At 32.9% G+C, this 17112-nt stretch overlaps 1 protein-coding gene across 1 annotated transcript; it reads right to left on the bottom strand.

Moving 5' to 3' along the window:
* Window positions 1-2234: 2234 nt before the first annotated feature.
* Window positions 2235-16230, bottom strand: LOC139481068 (uncharacterized). The gene is made up of 5 exons (XM_071264138.1): window positions 16115-16230; window positions 5616-5945; window positions 5051-5146; window positions 4615-4701; window positions 2235-2741 (listed from the first exon to the last, which is right to left on the bottom strand). The coding sequence occupies exons 1-5, from the start codon at window positions 16185-16187 to the stop codon at window positions 2311-2313; spliced, it is 1017 nt and encodes a 338-aa protein (XP_071120239.1). The 5' UTR covers window positions 16188-16230; the 3' UTR covers window positions 2235-2310.
* Between the last annotated feature and the right edge of the window lie 882 nt (window positions 16231-17112).

Raw genomic sequence — 17112 nt, forward strand, 5'->3', positions numbered from 1 at the left:
ATTAAAAAATATTTATTAATATTAAAAATTCGATTTATTAATATTAAAAAATAATATTTAATATTAATAAATGATTTATTAATATTAATAAATAGGGAATAAATTCCACAACGGCTTGCCATAGTATGCAATCTAAAGTTTCATTTGTACTCATATCAATAATCAACCTTGAAATAAAGTATGTTATGTATCATAGACAAAAGGAGATCTGGTATGATTGCCAATATGACAACTATCCGCCAAGGTTCAAATAAATTGGACGTAATTAAGATATTTCATATTTTTCATGTCGGTGCCTTTTATAGCTGATTATACAGTATGACTTTTCATTTTTGAAAGCTGTACGGGTGTCTATAATTACTTGCATCCACTTCATTTGAACTTTATTGGATAGTTGTCTCATTAGAAATCAACCCACATCTCCGGGAAAATCCATCTTCGCTAGTCAAGGGTTACGATCCACTCCCGTTCTCTTCACCCTTGGCGGATTGAGATAAAATTTCGGAGACACAAGGTAAGGATTTTTATTGGTTGCAGTCGAAACTCGCTGCATCCAATCAAAAAGCGCCTATAACATGATCACGTGTAAATGTAGAAAGTGTTTGTAAACAATTGCCACGTGTTTATTGTGCAACAAGTCTTTACATTCTATAATCATACGACTATATTTAGTGACAACTTGAATGTTTTTAATCAATAAGAAGAAGTTCCTGTGTATGTTTCATACACAAAAGCATGAATGTTGACCGTGTATATTTTCGTTTCCGGCTTTATCAAGCGTGTAGGTTCTAGACGCTACCGTGTTTTTACCTCCAAATTGAAAAGTTCAAGTGCTACCATTGGTCAAGAATAATGTATTCGGAATGGGCGTGACTTTAATCTTCCGATAGATGGCGCAACATTACTTTCACAAATGTTGGCTCAATCTGCCAAGGGTGAAGAGAACGGGAGTGGATCGTAACCCTTGGCTAGCGAAGATGGGGAAAATCCTGCACCCGGAAGCGTCCTCAGCTGGCCCCTAAACAAAATATGTACTAATTCAGTAATAATTAACGCCGTACTAAACTCTGAAATATATAATTGAACTTAAATTAAAAATCATACAAGATTAATAAAGTCCAGAGGCTCCTGACTTGGGACAGGCGCAAAACTGCGGCGGGGTTTTAACATATTTTGTGAGATCCCAACCCTCCCCCTATACCTCTAGCCAATGTAGAAAACAAACACACAACAATACGCACAGTAAAACTCAGTTTAAAAGAAGTCCGAGTCCGATGTCAGAGAAACTAAGCAAAATGATAATGATACATAAATTAACAAAGGACTACTAGCAGTTACTGACATGCCAGCTCCAGATCTCATTTAAACTGGTTGAAACATTATATCTTCATCATTATGAATATCTAGCACAATCACTTTCGTTAAGTTTTAGTATCATGCTATCATAAAATATATGAGAAGAACAACACCCGTATCATGCCAACTACTGGTTTTAAATAAATGTGTTTATTTCCGATGCAAAGACCTCTATAAGTAAATCAATATTAAAGCCAACATATGTCATCCTTTATAATGACCTGACAACAGTATCGTAATTTTGTTAATATGAGGCAAGCCGAAAACATTTCACTTTTAGTTCCCCAATGTTATTCCTTATATATATTATCATATTGCGATATTATTATGCTTTTAGCTCTTTGAATTTCAATTAATTACAGACTTGAATAGCATTGAAAACATACTGAATTTCTAGTATCTAGAGTAGACTTACATCGGTTGCTTTGTGTCTATTGTTTTTATGCATGTAGCTTGTTTGTGAATCTTGTACCGATCTTTTGCGTACCAGACTCGTCTTTTCGAGTTGAACATTCTGCAATTGATTTTTAGTTTTTTTCTTATGGTGTTCTGATACAGGCCTGTCACAGTTAAGGTGGAAGTTACGCGTTCACAAACATGTTAGAGTCGCCACATTCTTTAGATGCCTAATAAAAGTCAGGAGCATAAAGGTCAGCTCTTGTCGTTGGTTCATGTCTGTCATACATCTTTTTCGTAAATTGTCTTATGGAGAATTATACCACATCTCCTTTTTTTTAAAATCAATAAATTTCAAATCTTGATTTTTATGAATACAGCGAAGAACATCATAAGATACAAATCAAAAATAAAGGTTGAGTTGTTCAATTTAAATATTAATCAATAATAAATTAATTTACAAAAGATACATACACCAATCAATGCATAAACAAACAAATAAATAAAATGAAAAAGATAAATGAAAACAATAATGTATTTATATACAGTTCCAGTTTTTTAACATTGACCATCACTAAGTTCTTTGTATATATGATCATCATTTGACAAGTCAGCGGACACTGTTTGATAAGTCCTGTTGCCCTCATCTTGTGTGAGATGTTCCATCTGTATGTTCGGAGATGGTTCATCCTGCTGGACAATTTCATAAACCTCATTGTTGATTGTGCGTCTCTCTATTCGTGTGGCTGACCTTGCATGTTTGTTTTCCCGAACATTCTCACTTGTTTCATAAATTTCAATATTGTCATTGCCAATGTTGTTTGTTTGTTCTTCTCTGTATTCTATCGACATTGTATGCCCCTGATTGGCGTTTTTCACAATATCATTCAATTTCTTTAAGTAGATATAAGAAAGGAAAACTGTAATAAAAACAACGACACCACTTCCGACCATACCGACTACCCAGTATATGGCTTCATTCTGAAAATCTGAAACATATACTACTGTTATTTTGTATTTCAAATTATATGTTTACAGACATAAATTTGTTAAGCTCAGTATGAAGATTTTGAAGGCTAGGTTAAGTATCCAAACAATCAAAATAGCGTTTTAGTAGGATACCCGGGAAAGATAATCATCTTCTCCAACAGCATAAATTGATTTTAACGAAACTCCAATAGAATATTGAATGACACTGTAGATCTCTATTTTTTTTTATTCAAACCTTTTTAACTTGGCATAAGAGTCTTTCGAAGACGGAACACATATCATATTTTCGCACAGGACCGATTGTACACTATGTTTAAATAGATATTAATCTACCTATATCTATTGATTCTTATAACATTTTAATTTGTACTTGTACTTTCAAATTTGCAAAAGTAGCATCTCGTCATGTTTGTCTAGGTAACAATCCAATATTTGGATTTTACACCAAGAAAATGGTTTGATTATAACATACTGCATTTACATATGACTGTTAATGAAGTCTTTACACAATATCCGTTGGATGCTGGATGCGTACTTCTTGATATTTAAGTCTAATTAGAAAAAAGATTTTTTAAATTTTCATTTGTACTACCGTTCATTAACATCGATTCTGGGCATTTGAACTCTTCATAGATTCCAGGATTAAAATTTAGTACATGCGCCAGTCGCGCGTTTCGTCTACAAAAGACTTGTGTTTTTGTTATTTTTTGTTTGGTATTGACCTGAAGTAAGCCTTTTTGTATTGGTATTTTTAGATTGTTCTCTCTTCTTTGCATCACTCTCCCAGGTTATGGAGGAATCCTGTGATTCAGTGATTGTTGTATGTTGCTGTATATCATATTAGTTTTCGTTTGTTGCTTTGTTTATAAAGATGATAAACCAAACATTACTTTTTTTGTTTTTATTTTTTTTTAATTGTTTTACGTTTGTAATATCATTGACCTTTATAGCTTTTTATGCGGTACAAGTTTCGCACATTTTTAAAAGCTACATGCGGTACCCATACAGTTGATAACTTATACGTCACGTGTTCTCTTGTGGAGAGTTTTCTATTGGCAATTGTATATATAAATACCGTATGTCTTATGCCGTTTATATTAAAAATCTAACGACGAAGAATACTATAGAAATGAATGCTCGTTTTAAAAAAAAAATCATTACCACGTTTCGTACAATTTTTTTTCTCGGTCAACGATTTTACACCTCAAATATATTACAAACAGAAGCATTTAATACTTCAATGAATTATACCAATTGGTGAGATAAGTACAAGAAAGAATAACTAAGTGGGGTACTCCATTAAATAGGTTGACTACTAGTATTTAGTTTAATGTTAAATAGGCGAATTTCAAAACTGTTAAAAAATCAAACAAATTTTCCCAGTATTGCCATGGTGATCATAATGCTCAATGTTTTTGACTTTACAGTTCCAATAACATTTTTGTAGCGGTCAATTCATTACGACATAGGAATATAATTGAATTTAAACATTGTCACCAAGGCATGACTGTCTCGCCTTGGGTATTTTTTTGTAAATTGAGACACGTATAAACAATGAGATGGTTGAAAAATTGGCCCCGTACAAATCACTAGCAGATCTTAACTTTATAAACAATGTCCAGGGGAGGATCCAGTCAATTTAAAAAAAAGGGGGGGGGTCCCAACCCAGGACAAAAAGGGGGGGTCCAACTATATTTCCCCATTCAAATACATTGATCGTCCCCAAAAAGGGGGATTCCAACCCCCGAAACCCTCCCCCTGGATCCTCCAATGGTGTCTTTAAGCACTAATTTTGACACTGCTTGCCTTCATAAGATGTACGAGACATTATTTCTATTCCACTTTATAACAGAATACTCGAGTGATATTCACCTGTATCATATTTGGCCTGTTCATTCAACTTTGTGACATTTTCATCAGTTGTATTCTTGTACAAATCGGTGGATAAAGTTGTTATATCTAAGGGGAAAATATAAAAATTATATTCAATATCTCATTTCTTTTTAATTATTATTCATATACAAGTGATAAGTTTATAATTGAAGCATTCAATTATAAAAATCATTAGATATCTGATTTAAATTTCTAATGTTAGCATTTGTGTTTCATTTGCACAAGGCATGTGCATGATTTTATATAGCACATGTACATAACTTTTATTCACGCCAGTTTGTGTCTTTTCTTGTTAATATAAAAAAAAGAAGATAGGGTATGATTACCAATGAGACAACTATCCACAAGAGACCAACATTATATATAAGCTTATACCTCAATGTCTAAAAATAAGCGAATAGCACTTTTTATATACCAAAAGATTGGTCTTCATTCTCTGTTTCCATATAGTGTGTACTTTTTGTACTGTTTTCAGCTTTATAATTTACAGTGGTACTTGGTGACATCTCCTCTGAAAAAATCCCAATACTATTTTATCATTATGATGCTGGACATACTGTCATGTCAATCAATTATAGGAGCCTACTCATATACTAATGTATAGGTTTTAAACAAATTCATAGCAAATTTTTTACTTGAAATATGCATACAAATATCGCAGAGCGAACTTCGGCATGTATGTAATTTTTTCTAAATTCTTGATATTTTTTTAAAAGGTAAGTTATCAAATGTTCCGGAAATTCGACTTTGCTCTTACACAGTAGTTTTTTTCTCTAAAAATAACGGTAACGATAATTATTTGAGTCCTCTAACGAATCACGACAAGGGTTTTTTGACGAATCACGGTACAATTTTAACCAATTTGACGCTAATAACGGTAGCCACAAATGCCCGTTTGACGCCTGACGGTGAAGGAGTTTCATACCCTCAGGTAAAAGAGGGTATACGTATATAAAGTATATATATATAGTACATAGTACCTTGGACAATAAGTCGAACATCATAATGCTGAACCTGTTTTCCAGTTACACTGACACATCGGTATTCCCCTGCGTCAGACTCTGTCACATTAACGATTTGTAGGTCATATGATGTACCATTTAGAGAACTTATTGTACTTATTCTATTATGGTGTTGTATTTCCTCATTAACAATACTTCCGTCTGTATATGTACTCTCAGTGACATTTTTACTTGGATTTAGTCGAAGCCATTGTAAAGCTATAATATTACTTCCAAGGGTAGTTTTACAATTAAGCAAAGCAGTATCACCGACTACAGAGTAAGCATAATCATTGACTGGTGACGACTCTACAATAAAGAGAAGAAGATATAAATGGAAAAAAGTTGATACATGTAACACATTTTTTTCTCTCTCTCATGAAAAACGGATGAAATAATACAAGGCTGAGAAATGATGCGGGGCAGTTATTTTCTTATCACAAAATATTCTAAAACAGTTTAAGAAATAACCGACCACTTAATGTTGTTCGTATGCCTTGGATTGTCTAGACAAGATAATGCTATATTAGCAGGAAACAAATTTCAAATATAGAAATTTGCACAAATATAATGAGACAGCGGTTAGTTTTCTGGCTAGATCACGTACCTATTTATTTTCATTGTGATATCTTTGAATACACGATATTAAATAACTCTCAAAACGTGCATTTCATACGCTCGGCAGCAATCCGCCACCTCATCCGGATAACTTTCCGCGCAACATGACATTGCTAGTGATATTAAACATACATTCTGCGCAAATGACGGGGAAAATGATAGATATAAGTACATTGTCCTAAAATGTAAATAAAATGATTTATGAGCTTTAAAAACAGGACGAAAAACGAGGCTCGCTAAGCTTTTCTCCTGTTTCGTAGTGAGTACAAATACATTTTATAATTTCAAAGAATGTTCAGATATTGTTTTTATCCTGAAATTTACACCCACACTTGAAACTTTAATTGTTTATATAAATCATTGTCTCTATTTTTACAAAGAATTCAACAAAGTTTAAACGCGGACCACAAAGAGGAACCTCAAAATGAACTGTTATGCAAAAAACAATATCTACATATCCGCTTGCCCAAAGTCGAAGCGTGTTATCAGAAAATTTTATTTGTACAAGTACAAATAAAGCCTGCAAAATTTGATTTATGTACCTGTTATTTATACAACAGTTGGCTGATTGCAGGATAAACATGTATACCTATTCTTCTGGCTAACCTGAACAAAACACTTCGCAAAAGGCATATATATATGTATTTTTATATATATCGGATTGAATGACAAATATTCAAGCACAATTAATGATTGAAATCGTGTTCAATGTTGGTTGTGTTACATCTTATAAAGTCTACCCGTATTTTTGCCCTGCACTATAAGCTAGAACATGAAAACTTTTTAGTGGTTTACTATCTTCCGAGTATCTGTTTTAAATATGCATCACCATTTACAAAATTAATGAATAAATTATTGTCTTCTAATTGCTTGTCTATATAACCGCACAGTTGTGGACACATTGCACACCAATGCACCAATGTAACTGAAAAGTTCTATATGTTCTTGTTCGTTATAACAGGCATTGGTATCATATTTACAATAGCACATATTTTGAGACGGAGGCGTATCTATAGAACATATATACATGAGTATTATCACACAATATAATTTCATCAATTTTCAACGAAATCAGACTACCAACACAGCTCTTTACAAAAAGAGGTTTAATCCTTTTTTCTTATAACACAATTACATATACCTGTTGAATTTTGTCCTGACTAGTCTATGTATTCTTTTTCATAACCCATTTAGTTATTTAGTTATGTCGAATTTCCAGACATTTGAATACATATTCTTTTTGAAATATTTCATAACATAACTGTTGTGAGGCTCTGGTTTATTACTGTCTTCTTTAAAATGAGACCTCGAATGTCCCTATCCTTGTCATAAGTTGTCGTTTACATATAATTTATCTCCGAATAGATAAAACCGGTTTTGTTTTTGCGCTCTTCAAGTATTTTCGAAAATAAATTGTTTTTCTTTTTTTTTTCTCACATCCCGTGGAAAATGCGGACTGGTATTAAACTTTATTTCATTTAATCTAGACACACCTCAGACAGACATTACACAACTTTTAACTATAACTGGCCTAGGTGTAGAAGCTTTAGCAATTGGTTTTCCGAATCGATAGCCCGTACAATCTTGATGTTTGTGTTTGATTTTTTTTATTACAAGTTTCTGCTTATAAAAGTCAAAAATCGTTTCCACGCAAATTTCGTTTTCTGTAGACGGTTCAGTTTTACTTTTTTTCGTCCCGTTAAACCTCATTTTCAGCATCGTGTATCACCACTTTTTTTCGAATTTTTCTTCTTTTGCAAAACAGAGAATAGATTGTGTTGCAGACTTAGTTTCTCTTTGGATTCTATTTATCACTAATAATTGTATAATTGTCTTAATAGTATATTTGTTGACTCACTACCTCTACTGAGATAGTCTGGTTTTTTTTAGAGCTATGTGTTCGTCTGTAACGTCTGATAAGAGCTCAACGCTGTGCTCAACATCACCAATTATGTCTTGGCAGTTTAGATTTTCATTATCCATCAGTTTATACAGTGTGTCTATTTCATCTTAAGGTTTTTCTATTTTATCAAGGATGTTTTTTAGTTCAAATCTTCTCATACATTAACATATCTCCTTTAATAACGTACATATGTCAATCCCTATAATGACTTAGGGTGTTGTGTCTGTTGGATGGTGATGGATGATACCGGGTACGATAAAAAGTTTGAAAAGGGTTGTATCCCAATGTTTGGTGAACTCGTCATTGGTGATTTGTATCGTTTTTTTAGAATTTAACAAAGTGCTCTCGATCAATAAACTAAGTCTTGTAGGATTTGAAGCCTCTTAATTTTGTAGAATCTCAGCGTAGAATGAACGTTAATCATGTTATTAGTAAGGGGTTAATTATCCTATTATTTGGATATATTTACAGTTCAAAACACAGAGTTTCTACAAATGAGTTACAACTGTCCCGAAGTACATATACCAGGATTTATCACATATTGATTGAAACTGACTAACAGTTGAATTTGGAAAAAACTAAAAAAACTTGAGATAAGCACAAGTTTACTGTTGTAGTTAAATTGGTATTCTGAATGTTACTATGCAGATATCAATAACTTCAAATTGATAAAAATTTAAACATTATCAAAGCAATGCAAAGAAATAAAAAAAAGCTTTACAATAAAAAAAAAAATCATAAATCTTTAGTTTTCCAAAACTTTGATTACTGAATCAGCGGTTGGGAAGAAAATTTATTCCCAAGACCCGATGAAATAGTGATATAAAACAGAAACTTAATTAATTAAGGTTTTGGAATATATCAAAAACCTTTACAGGCATTTTATTTAAACATTTCCCTGACATAGTGAAATAGTATTTAATGTAAAAAGCCGGTTCAAATTATTGGCTGTGAGATCAAATTTAGTTGAAACTCAAATGGAGGAATTCATTTAAACTGTAAATAGAAAAAGAATAATTCCTCACTAAAATATTACATGATTTACATTCATACTCACAATCAGGAAACATAATCCATTTCTACCTTTTCTGTACTGTTGTGTCACGTAATATTTATAACGCTTTTCTAAAAGATATTTCCAAATGTCTTATGATAAGAAAGTCCTTACATCACTAACACTAATCCATAAATGGCATGCCGATAAAGGCAGTCATGTATCAATTATAAACATTAACTGACAATGAAACTTATTCTTGAATACAAACCTTCAAGAAATTATTTGCACCATTGAGCACTTACAAGACGTATAAAATTATAAGCCTTGTACCTTTGACATTTTTGATAACAATTTACACCACTTGGTCGATACGACTGCTTGTGTTCGTTTTGTCCCCGATGGTATCACCAGACCAGTAGTCAGCACTTCGGTGTTGACATGAAAATCAATTATATGGTAATTTTAATAAATTTTCTGCTTACAAAAGTATGAACTTTCGAACTACTAAGGATTTTCTTATCCCAGGCATAGGTAACCTTAGCCGTATTTGGCCCACCTTTTTTTGAATTTTGGTCCTCAATGCTATTCAATTTTATAATTGTTTGGTTTTCTAATATAACTTCTGAATAAATATACTAACGCTAACGCTCGTACTTAATCATGAAGAAAGGGACTATCATTCTCTTGCATATACTTGAATCGAGTTATTCGTTACAATGTTTTGATCGCTGACTAAACTGTTGTCACTTTTAGTATTAGAAAATTAATAGTTATATTATTTGTAATAGCAATTTGTTTTGTTTATTTGTTTTATTCGAGTATTTTTATTATCTGAAATAATGGATAAAACACCAACTTCAGCAACGCAAGGTCAAGAGGTAAGTGACACACACACAAGTGCCAGTGGCTTTCGGCCACTCATTCGGATGAGTTTGGAGAATAGGGTGTATCTCGGTTGTTTCTTGTGTGAGTCTGAAACAGGACGCATACCCTTTTAGGACTTTGCCTTACACTTCTGACGCAAATCATTTGAGGTTATCTAGGCCTAGAAGGTTATCACATACCGTAACTAAACCTACTGAGATATCAATATCTCCTGTTTCTTGCACAACAAGTATGTAGGAGACAGGACCAGCTTGCATCTTGAGTGAACCCTTTTCCAGGATAAGGTGACATATGAATTTTGTCTAGCCTCCAATGCCTATGGGAATGATAAACTTGCTTCCTTGTCCTCAACCCTGCGATCTGTATTCAGCCAGTTTTGTCTGCTTTGGGGTTCGGTGGAAGACCGTCTCCAGAATTATCTTCTTTTAAGAATGAGATGAGGACTCTTACCACTTTTATCCATAAAATACAATCAACTGTTAATGGAAAATTCATTGCGTGAGGTAACGGGCGTACCCTCATGGAGTCTAGGGGTATGTACCAGGATACTGGACATGACACTCCCTGACCTCCTTGACATCTGGTGAAGATGATTCTATTTCTTTGGCTCCCAAAACCCAAGAAGATCATTTTCTTGAAGACCATGGTACGTCTTCTGATAATGACAGTATTGGTAGCACAGATGGATATGCTATGATTTCTAAGGAGCCTTCTTCAGGCAACTCATATGAATATCTTAGGAGTCTCGTTTGTTCTATTCACAGCGATATATCGGTAATGTCCATGTCTTCTCTACCAAGACTTTCGTCTGCCCCATTCAAATTTTATAGCTTGCTCTGGTTTAGTCAATAGATATAGGAAGATGTGGTGTGAGTGCCAACTCTCTATCCAAATAACAATTTAAAAAAAAGGTAAACAAGCATGATTTCCAGAGTCGGGTTTATCACCTTTATGTTTTGTTAACTCGTCTTTGGCTGAGATTTCCCGAGAACCATGCTTATACTAGTGAAACGGGTGCAAATAAGTTCTCTCTGCTTTGGATCTGCCTCTTACCTAGGGAAATGCACATCCAAGGAATTTCAGATTGATCGATCTTTTTTGGGTATGTCGGCTTAATCTGGTAAACTTGGTTTGAAACCTATGGACGGTCTCAACCTTTCTCAGTCTTCATATATACTGTCGGAGAATAATCTGAGGTGTCGTTCTTGAGACCGCTGAATAATTTTTGTCGGCAGCTGGGTCTCTTTTAAAGGACAATGGAAAAAAAGTCAGAGGTGAAGTCTATGGTTTTACTGGTAGGCAAGAGTCTTGAAAAGTCTTTATTCCTTCTACTCGCCCTCTTGACCAATTTTACTCTTGCAAAGAGGCAGGAGATTCCTGAAAAATACTGTTTCTGAAGCCCTCTAGTCTTCTCAGTTCTTCTCTGAAAGGATAAGTTGTTCTCTGTTTCCATGGATCAGCTACAGGAGGTTAATGAGGCCTGTTGTCAAAGTTATTTTTAGGTTACTAATGGGAAAAGATTTGTCATCTACTAAGATTAATAAGCCTTCTTCCTCCTTTCAGACCAAGGATTCTTCTTCCTTTTCTTTTTCGAAGCCTATGTAAAGATCAGCTGTTGCTCGTACTAACCATTCATGTGGAAAGAAAGCTAAAATTGTAAAGAATAAGAAGCAGGGTAAGTGTGGTGTTGTCCCCTCCGTTAAAAATATCTCCACTTGAAGTTTTGTCATTTCCTGAGACTGGTTTGGGCAGACAAGATTTACAGTTTCAAGACTATGTCTTTTGGTCTGGCTATTGCACCCATAGTTTTTACCACGATTTTTCAGATTATCGTGTCTTATCATCATACTCAGGCAGTACTCATTCACTCCTACCTAGACGATTCTCTTATCAAGAATCATTGCCGATCTCTTTTTGAGGAACACTTCCATAGTAGTGACTTATCTACAGAATCAAGGGGGAACTTACTCCTTTTCTCTGTATCTTTTAAGCAAGAAATTTCTTCTCCCGTGTCACAGTCTCGATATAATTCTGTCAGTATGACATGTTCCGTGTAGTCAAAATCTTCTGCCGGATGAGCATTAAAAATGGAGATAAGTTTTATATTGTCATTAAAGATATGTATGAACAAACTTATTTATGTGTTGAATAAACAGTAAGGGTCAATTCCCTTCTTTAAGTTTTAGATAGGAGTAAGATAGTGTGTAATAAGTCCATTCCTTTTTAAATTATTTATTAATGACCTCCCATGATATGTATTTGGTAATAAACATGATAGAAGAGTTCAACTTGGTACACTCAATCTAGTGTTCATTTCAAAATCAGCAGAAGGCCTTCATTCATCTATTATATTGGTAGGCTACGAGAATACTGTAAAATGTGGGGCATAGGGGGTAAATATGAAGAAGACAAAACATATATCATGTTTCATCCATGTTCATAAGGAATAGTATATTTAAAAATTTCCATCATGAAAATGCTAATAGCAGCATATTTTAAAAATTTTAAAGCATTAGGAAATCGAACGCCAAAGATAAAACAACATTTTTAAAATATTTTGGACCATACTGTGAGGCCTATTATATTGCATTGTAGTAGGCTGTTGAGATTAAAAAAAAATACAATACATTGAATAACCCCCGGATAATATGATCTTTCTATTCAGTGATCTTCAGTGTATGTAAACGTTTTGAACAACAAAAAAATGCATTTTAAAATGTGTAAATATAAGTTAAATAAGGAAACCACAAATATTCACCACCAGCATTGTTAGGATGATATGGTAGTTATCCACTTTTCTAGAAGTAAAATATAGTAACTAGTTAATATAATTATCTGTACAATGCATGAATCCTCAGAGTTACGCGAGCAGGGCAAATTATCATGACCGGGAAAAAATCAATCAGTTTTAAAACTTCTACATCTTGATAAAGATATTTACAAATTATCAATATAAAAATTGATTTTTTTTTCTGTGGAGATTAAAATATAAAAGATTTGAGAGATGGGAAAAATAAATTTCGTACATAAAGAGTGTATAAATGTCAGTTTAAATTAAATCATATGTAAATCTAAATAATGAACAAAGACATATTATCCCTATATTTAGACTTAGCGCACATGAATAACACTTAAATATGTGCCTTACTACAATACACATGATAGCCGAACACTTTTTTTTATCATTTTTTATACGCCCGTCAAAATTTTGAAGGGATGTATTATGGTATACAAATGTCCGCCGTCCGTCTGTCCGTCTGTCCGTCTGTCCGTCGTAAACATGTCTCACCGTAATTTGAGAACAAATTATCCAAATTTCGTGAAACTTAACATAGTTGTTTCTTATGATGGTCAAATGATCTTCATACTTTATGGTGAGAATAATATTAAAACTTTTTGAGTTACGGGACTTTGTAACTAAATCAGGGTGAATGCACATGTCACGACGTATCTCAAAAATCGATTTATGATTATTGCTCAAAACTGTATACACTTCTTAGTTATATTAATCCAAAGATTTTTTATACTTTTTGATGATGAGTTATTGAGTTTTTTGTAAAAAAAAAGGGGGGGGGGTTCACATGTTTACCCGTATCTCAGAAACGATTTATGACTATTGCTTACATCTTCACACACCAGTTAGTTATATTAATCTGAACATCTGTATGCTTTTTGGTGATGTTTCTTTATTTTATTTTTGAGTTATTGAATTTTTATTGAGCTTTTTGGTAAACAAGGAAGTCTTTTTTGGTCACATTTTGCACTGTATCTCTATTGCTTAAAAGTTTACACGCTAATGGGTTGCCGGGTTTCCATATTACATCCCATCTTTGCTCCCTTAATTATAATTATTGCTTCTATTTGGTGTCACAAAAAACATGTTGTGAGCAATATTTTTTCGGTTTCTTATATAAACTTCCTATTGAGCAGGAATAAGGAATAAGTCATGATATACATAGCATGACCCTCTATACAACCCCCGTCTTATTCCAAAAACATTTATTATGTTTCTTTCACAAGACGATGGGCGTGTCATGCTCTCGTGGCGCAGCTGTTTGTTTATATATGCGATATTGATTAAAAGGATATTTTTATTCAATAAACCATAAAAAATTAGACCGTTGTTTTTCCCGTTTGAATGGTTTTACACTAGTAATTTTGGGGCCCTTTATAGCTTGTTGTTCGGTGTGAGCCAAGGCTCCGTGTTGAAGGCCGTACTTTAACCTATAATGGTTTACTTTTTAAATTGTTATTTGTATGGAGAGTTGTCTCATTGGCACTCACACCACATCTTCCTATATCTATTGTTTCAAGTTTATACTATATTTATTGTCTAAATTTTCATTATCACCGACTTCAATTTTGTGTTATCGATGATGTAAATGCAAATCAATTGAAGAACAATTTTTTGATTATTTTTCAATCTATGTTTCCAGATATCGTAAATATCCTGATGTGCTTTAGGCGTTTTGTTTTATTTTATTGGATTCCTAATTTTCCAGAGTCAATTTAGAATATATTAAGTGTGTTTAGAAAATTATCATATTTGAGTATTCCTGTGATTTTACCTAACAGCATGTTCTTTTCAACAATAGGATTATTTATTCCTATTTTGATTTGATAATTATTGATTTGAGCTTGTTGATAATTAACTGTAATGTAAAACAGCTAAAAAAAATAGTGTTGTAGGGTTTCTATGTTGTATTCATTTTGACAAATGTGCCATTTTCCTTTCGATATCTTCATTTTTTAATCTTTTTTCAGTATATACAATATTGTGCATGGATCTCAATTGAAATTCTTTTACTTTATTTCTTATATTTTGCTGTTTTAATCCCGACCACATATTTTCCCAATGTATGTTGCTATCAAAAATTTCCTCCCACTTTATTTGATATTTTGAAGATTTAATAGCGTAAGAATATAATGTAGTTTAACTTTGGTGGTTTTATTGTTTGGTTGTTTGAGTTCACAATCTTAAGGTCATTTGATATCTTTAATTTCCTTTCATTATGCAAATGCAGGTAACCGCAAGATTTCAAATTTAGCACGAAATCTTTAGAAATTGCCTGTTTAATTTTAGAAAATTTGGAAAGACTATTTTCAATCAATAAGCTTCCTACAAATTTCATTACCGCTAATAAAAACTGTAGTTTCTGAATTCCAAATGTCTTTGATAGTTGTGATATCGCTTTTTAAAAAAGAACAATGTTTTTTTTAACATAATAGTAGAGTTTCCAAATATTCCTGTATTTTTGATTTCACTTTTATTTGATAGTGCATCAATATTTTGAAGGAATCCTGACCACGTATTTATAATTTTCTGATAAAATTGTGGTAATTGGTTCATATCTAAATCATTTGAACTTGAACATTTACATACAAAAAAGTTATCATTATATTTTTCATTAAATTTTGAAGCCAATACTTACCAATCGCATTCCAGCTTTCAAAAGGTTCCTACATGGACTTTCCGTTTTGAAGTTTCCTTATATTTCGGTATTTTTGTTTTTTTACTTTTTGAGCGTTACTGGTGAGCCTTTTGTAGATGAAACGCGTGTCTTGCGTAAATATGGTATCAATGATGAGTTTATTTACAACTTCTGAGTCGATGCCACTGCTGGTGGAGTTTAAATTCCCCGAGTGTATCACCAGCCCAGTAGTCAGCACTTTTGTGCTGACATGAATTATCATTTATATGGTCTTATTTATAAATTAACTGTTTACAAAACTTTTGAATTAAAGAAAAACTAAGGCTTTTCTGCCCCTACCTTAGCTGTATTTGGCAAAACCTTTTGGAAGTTTTGTGCACAATGCTCTTCAACTTCATATTTTATTTGGCCTTTATAGCTGTTTGGGATTCGAGCGTCACTGGTGAGTCTTTTGTAGACGAAACGCGTGTCTAGCGTAAATACAAAATGTAATCTTGGTATCTATGATGAGTTTATTTTTAATGTAATTTTGCAGCTCAGCTTTTAATTTTGACGCCGTGACTAGTCTTCAAACACTATTCTACAAGTATATTCTATGCTTCAATTATAAATCACTAAATTATTAAATTTGTTAAAACTCTACCTGTAAATACCAATAGAACCTGAAGCAAAGTACTAGTGTTATGCATCACCTTCCAGTTTTCATTTTTAAACATCAGTACAAAATCAGCCTTTCTTCACTAATAAAATAGATCAATTTAACCAACAGGAATTATTTTAAAATTACACAACGGAAAATTGTAATTAGCATTTGCATATATCTTCCTCATTGTAACCTTATTTCTTCCGGTGATAATAGAATACATACAATCGTCAAAGTTCAAGTTCGTATTTGTTACTTATCGGGATTCTCCCCCTAGTTGTTCTATTTTTGGCAGAGACTTTTAGTCAGAAAAAAATTAAAATATACATATTTCAATAAATTGTCAAAAATACATTTCAATATAGTTAGATTAAAAGACCTACATAGTCAATGAGATATGTGAATTTCTACTGTGTGTTTTTAACTATCAGGCTCAAGATCGGAAAGTTACTGGAATGTATTAGAATGATAATATTCGAAAGTCTGAAAACAATTATCCAAATTTTAAATATTCTATATTGGTATTTTTTAGCAGGTTTTCTATACAAATTGGATTGGAACAAAAAGCATAATCACCCAAGTGTAGTTTGTAACCCGGGTTTGTTTTCTCGCAATCGATATATGACGATTGAACACCGTATCTTACTTTATTTACTGTTTTTTGTTTCTATAAAGATAAACAAATATCTTGATCGTCATCCTGTGGGTCGTCGGGGTAAGAAGTAGTTTTATACCTATTGACAATTCGTGAGATGGTACGGATTTTGTCAATGAAACGCCAAAATAGTTAATTGGTGGACGTAATTACAGCGACTAAGACCGCTGAACTTCCTGATTCTCTGTTAGCGACGTATATAATTTATCACACTTTCTCATTATTGATATAACAGAGGACTCCTTTACTGTTAAATTCAGAGTATTCATAAGATGTCTAAATCAAGAATTTCTACTTTGCGCTCTGCGTGAGATCTCAAAGAAAATTTTCATCATTAGAGAGG

Source organism: Mytilus edulis, chromosome 7 (assembly GCF_963676685.1).
Source record: "Mytilus edulis chromosome 7, xbMytEdul2.2, whole genome shotgun sequence".
Taxonomy (NCBI): Eukaryota; Metazoa; Mollusca; class Bivalvia; order Mytilida; family Mytilidae; genus Mytilus; species Mytilus edulis.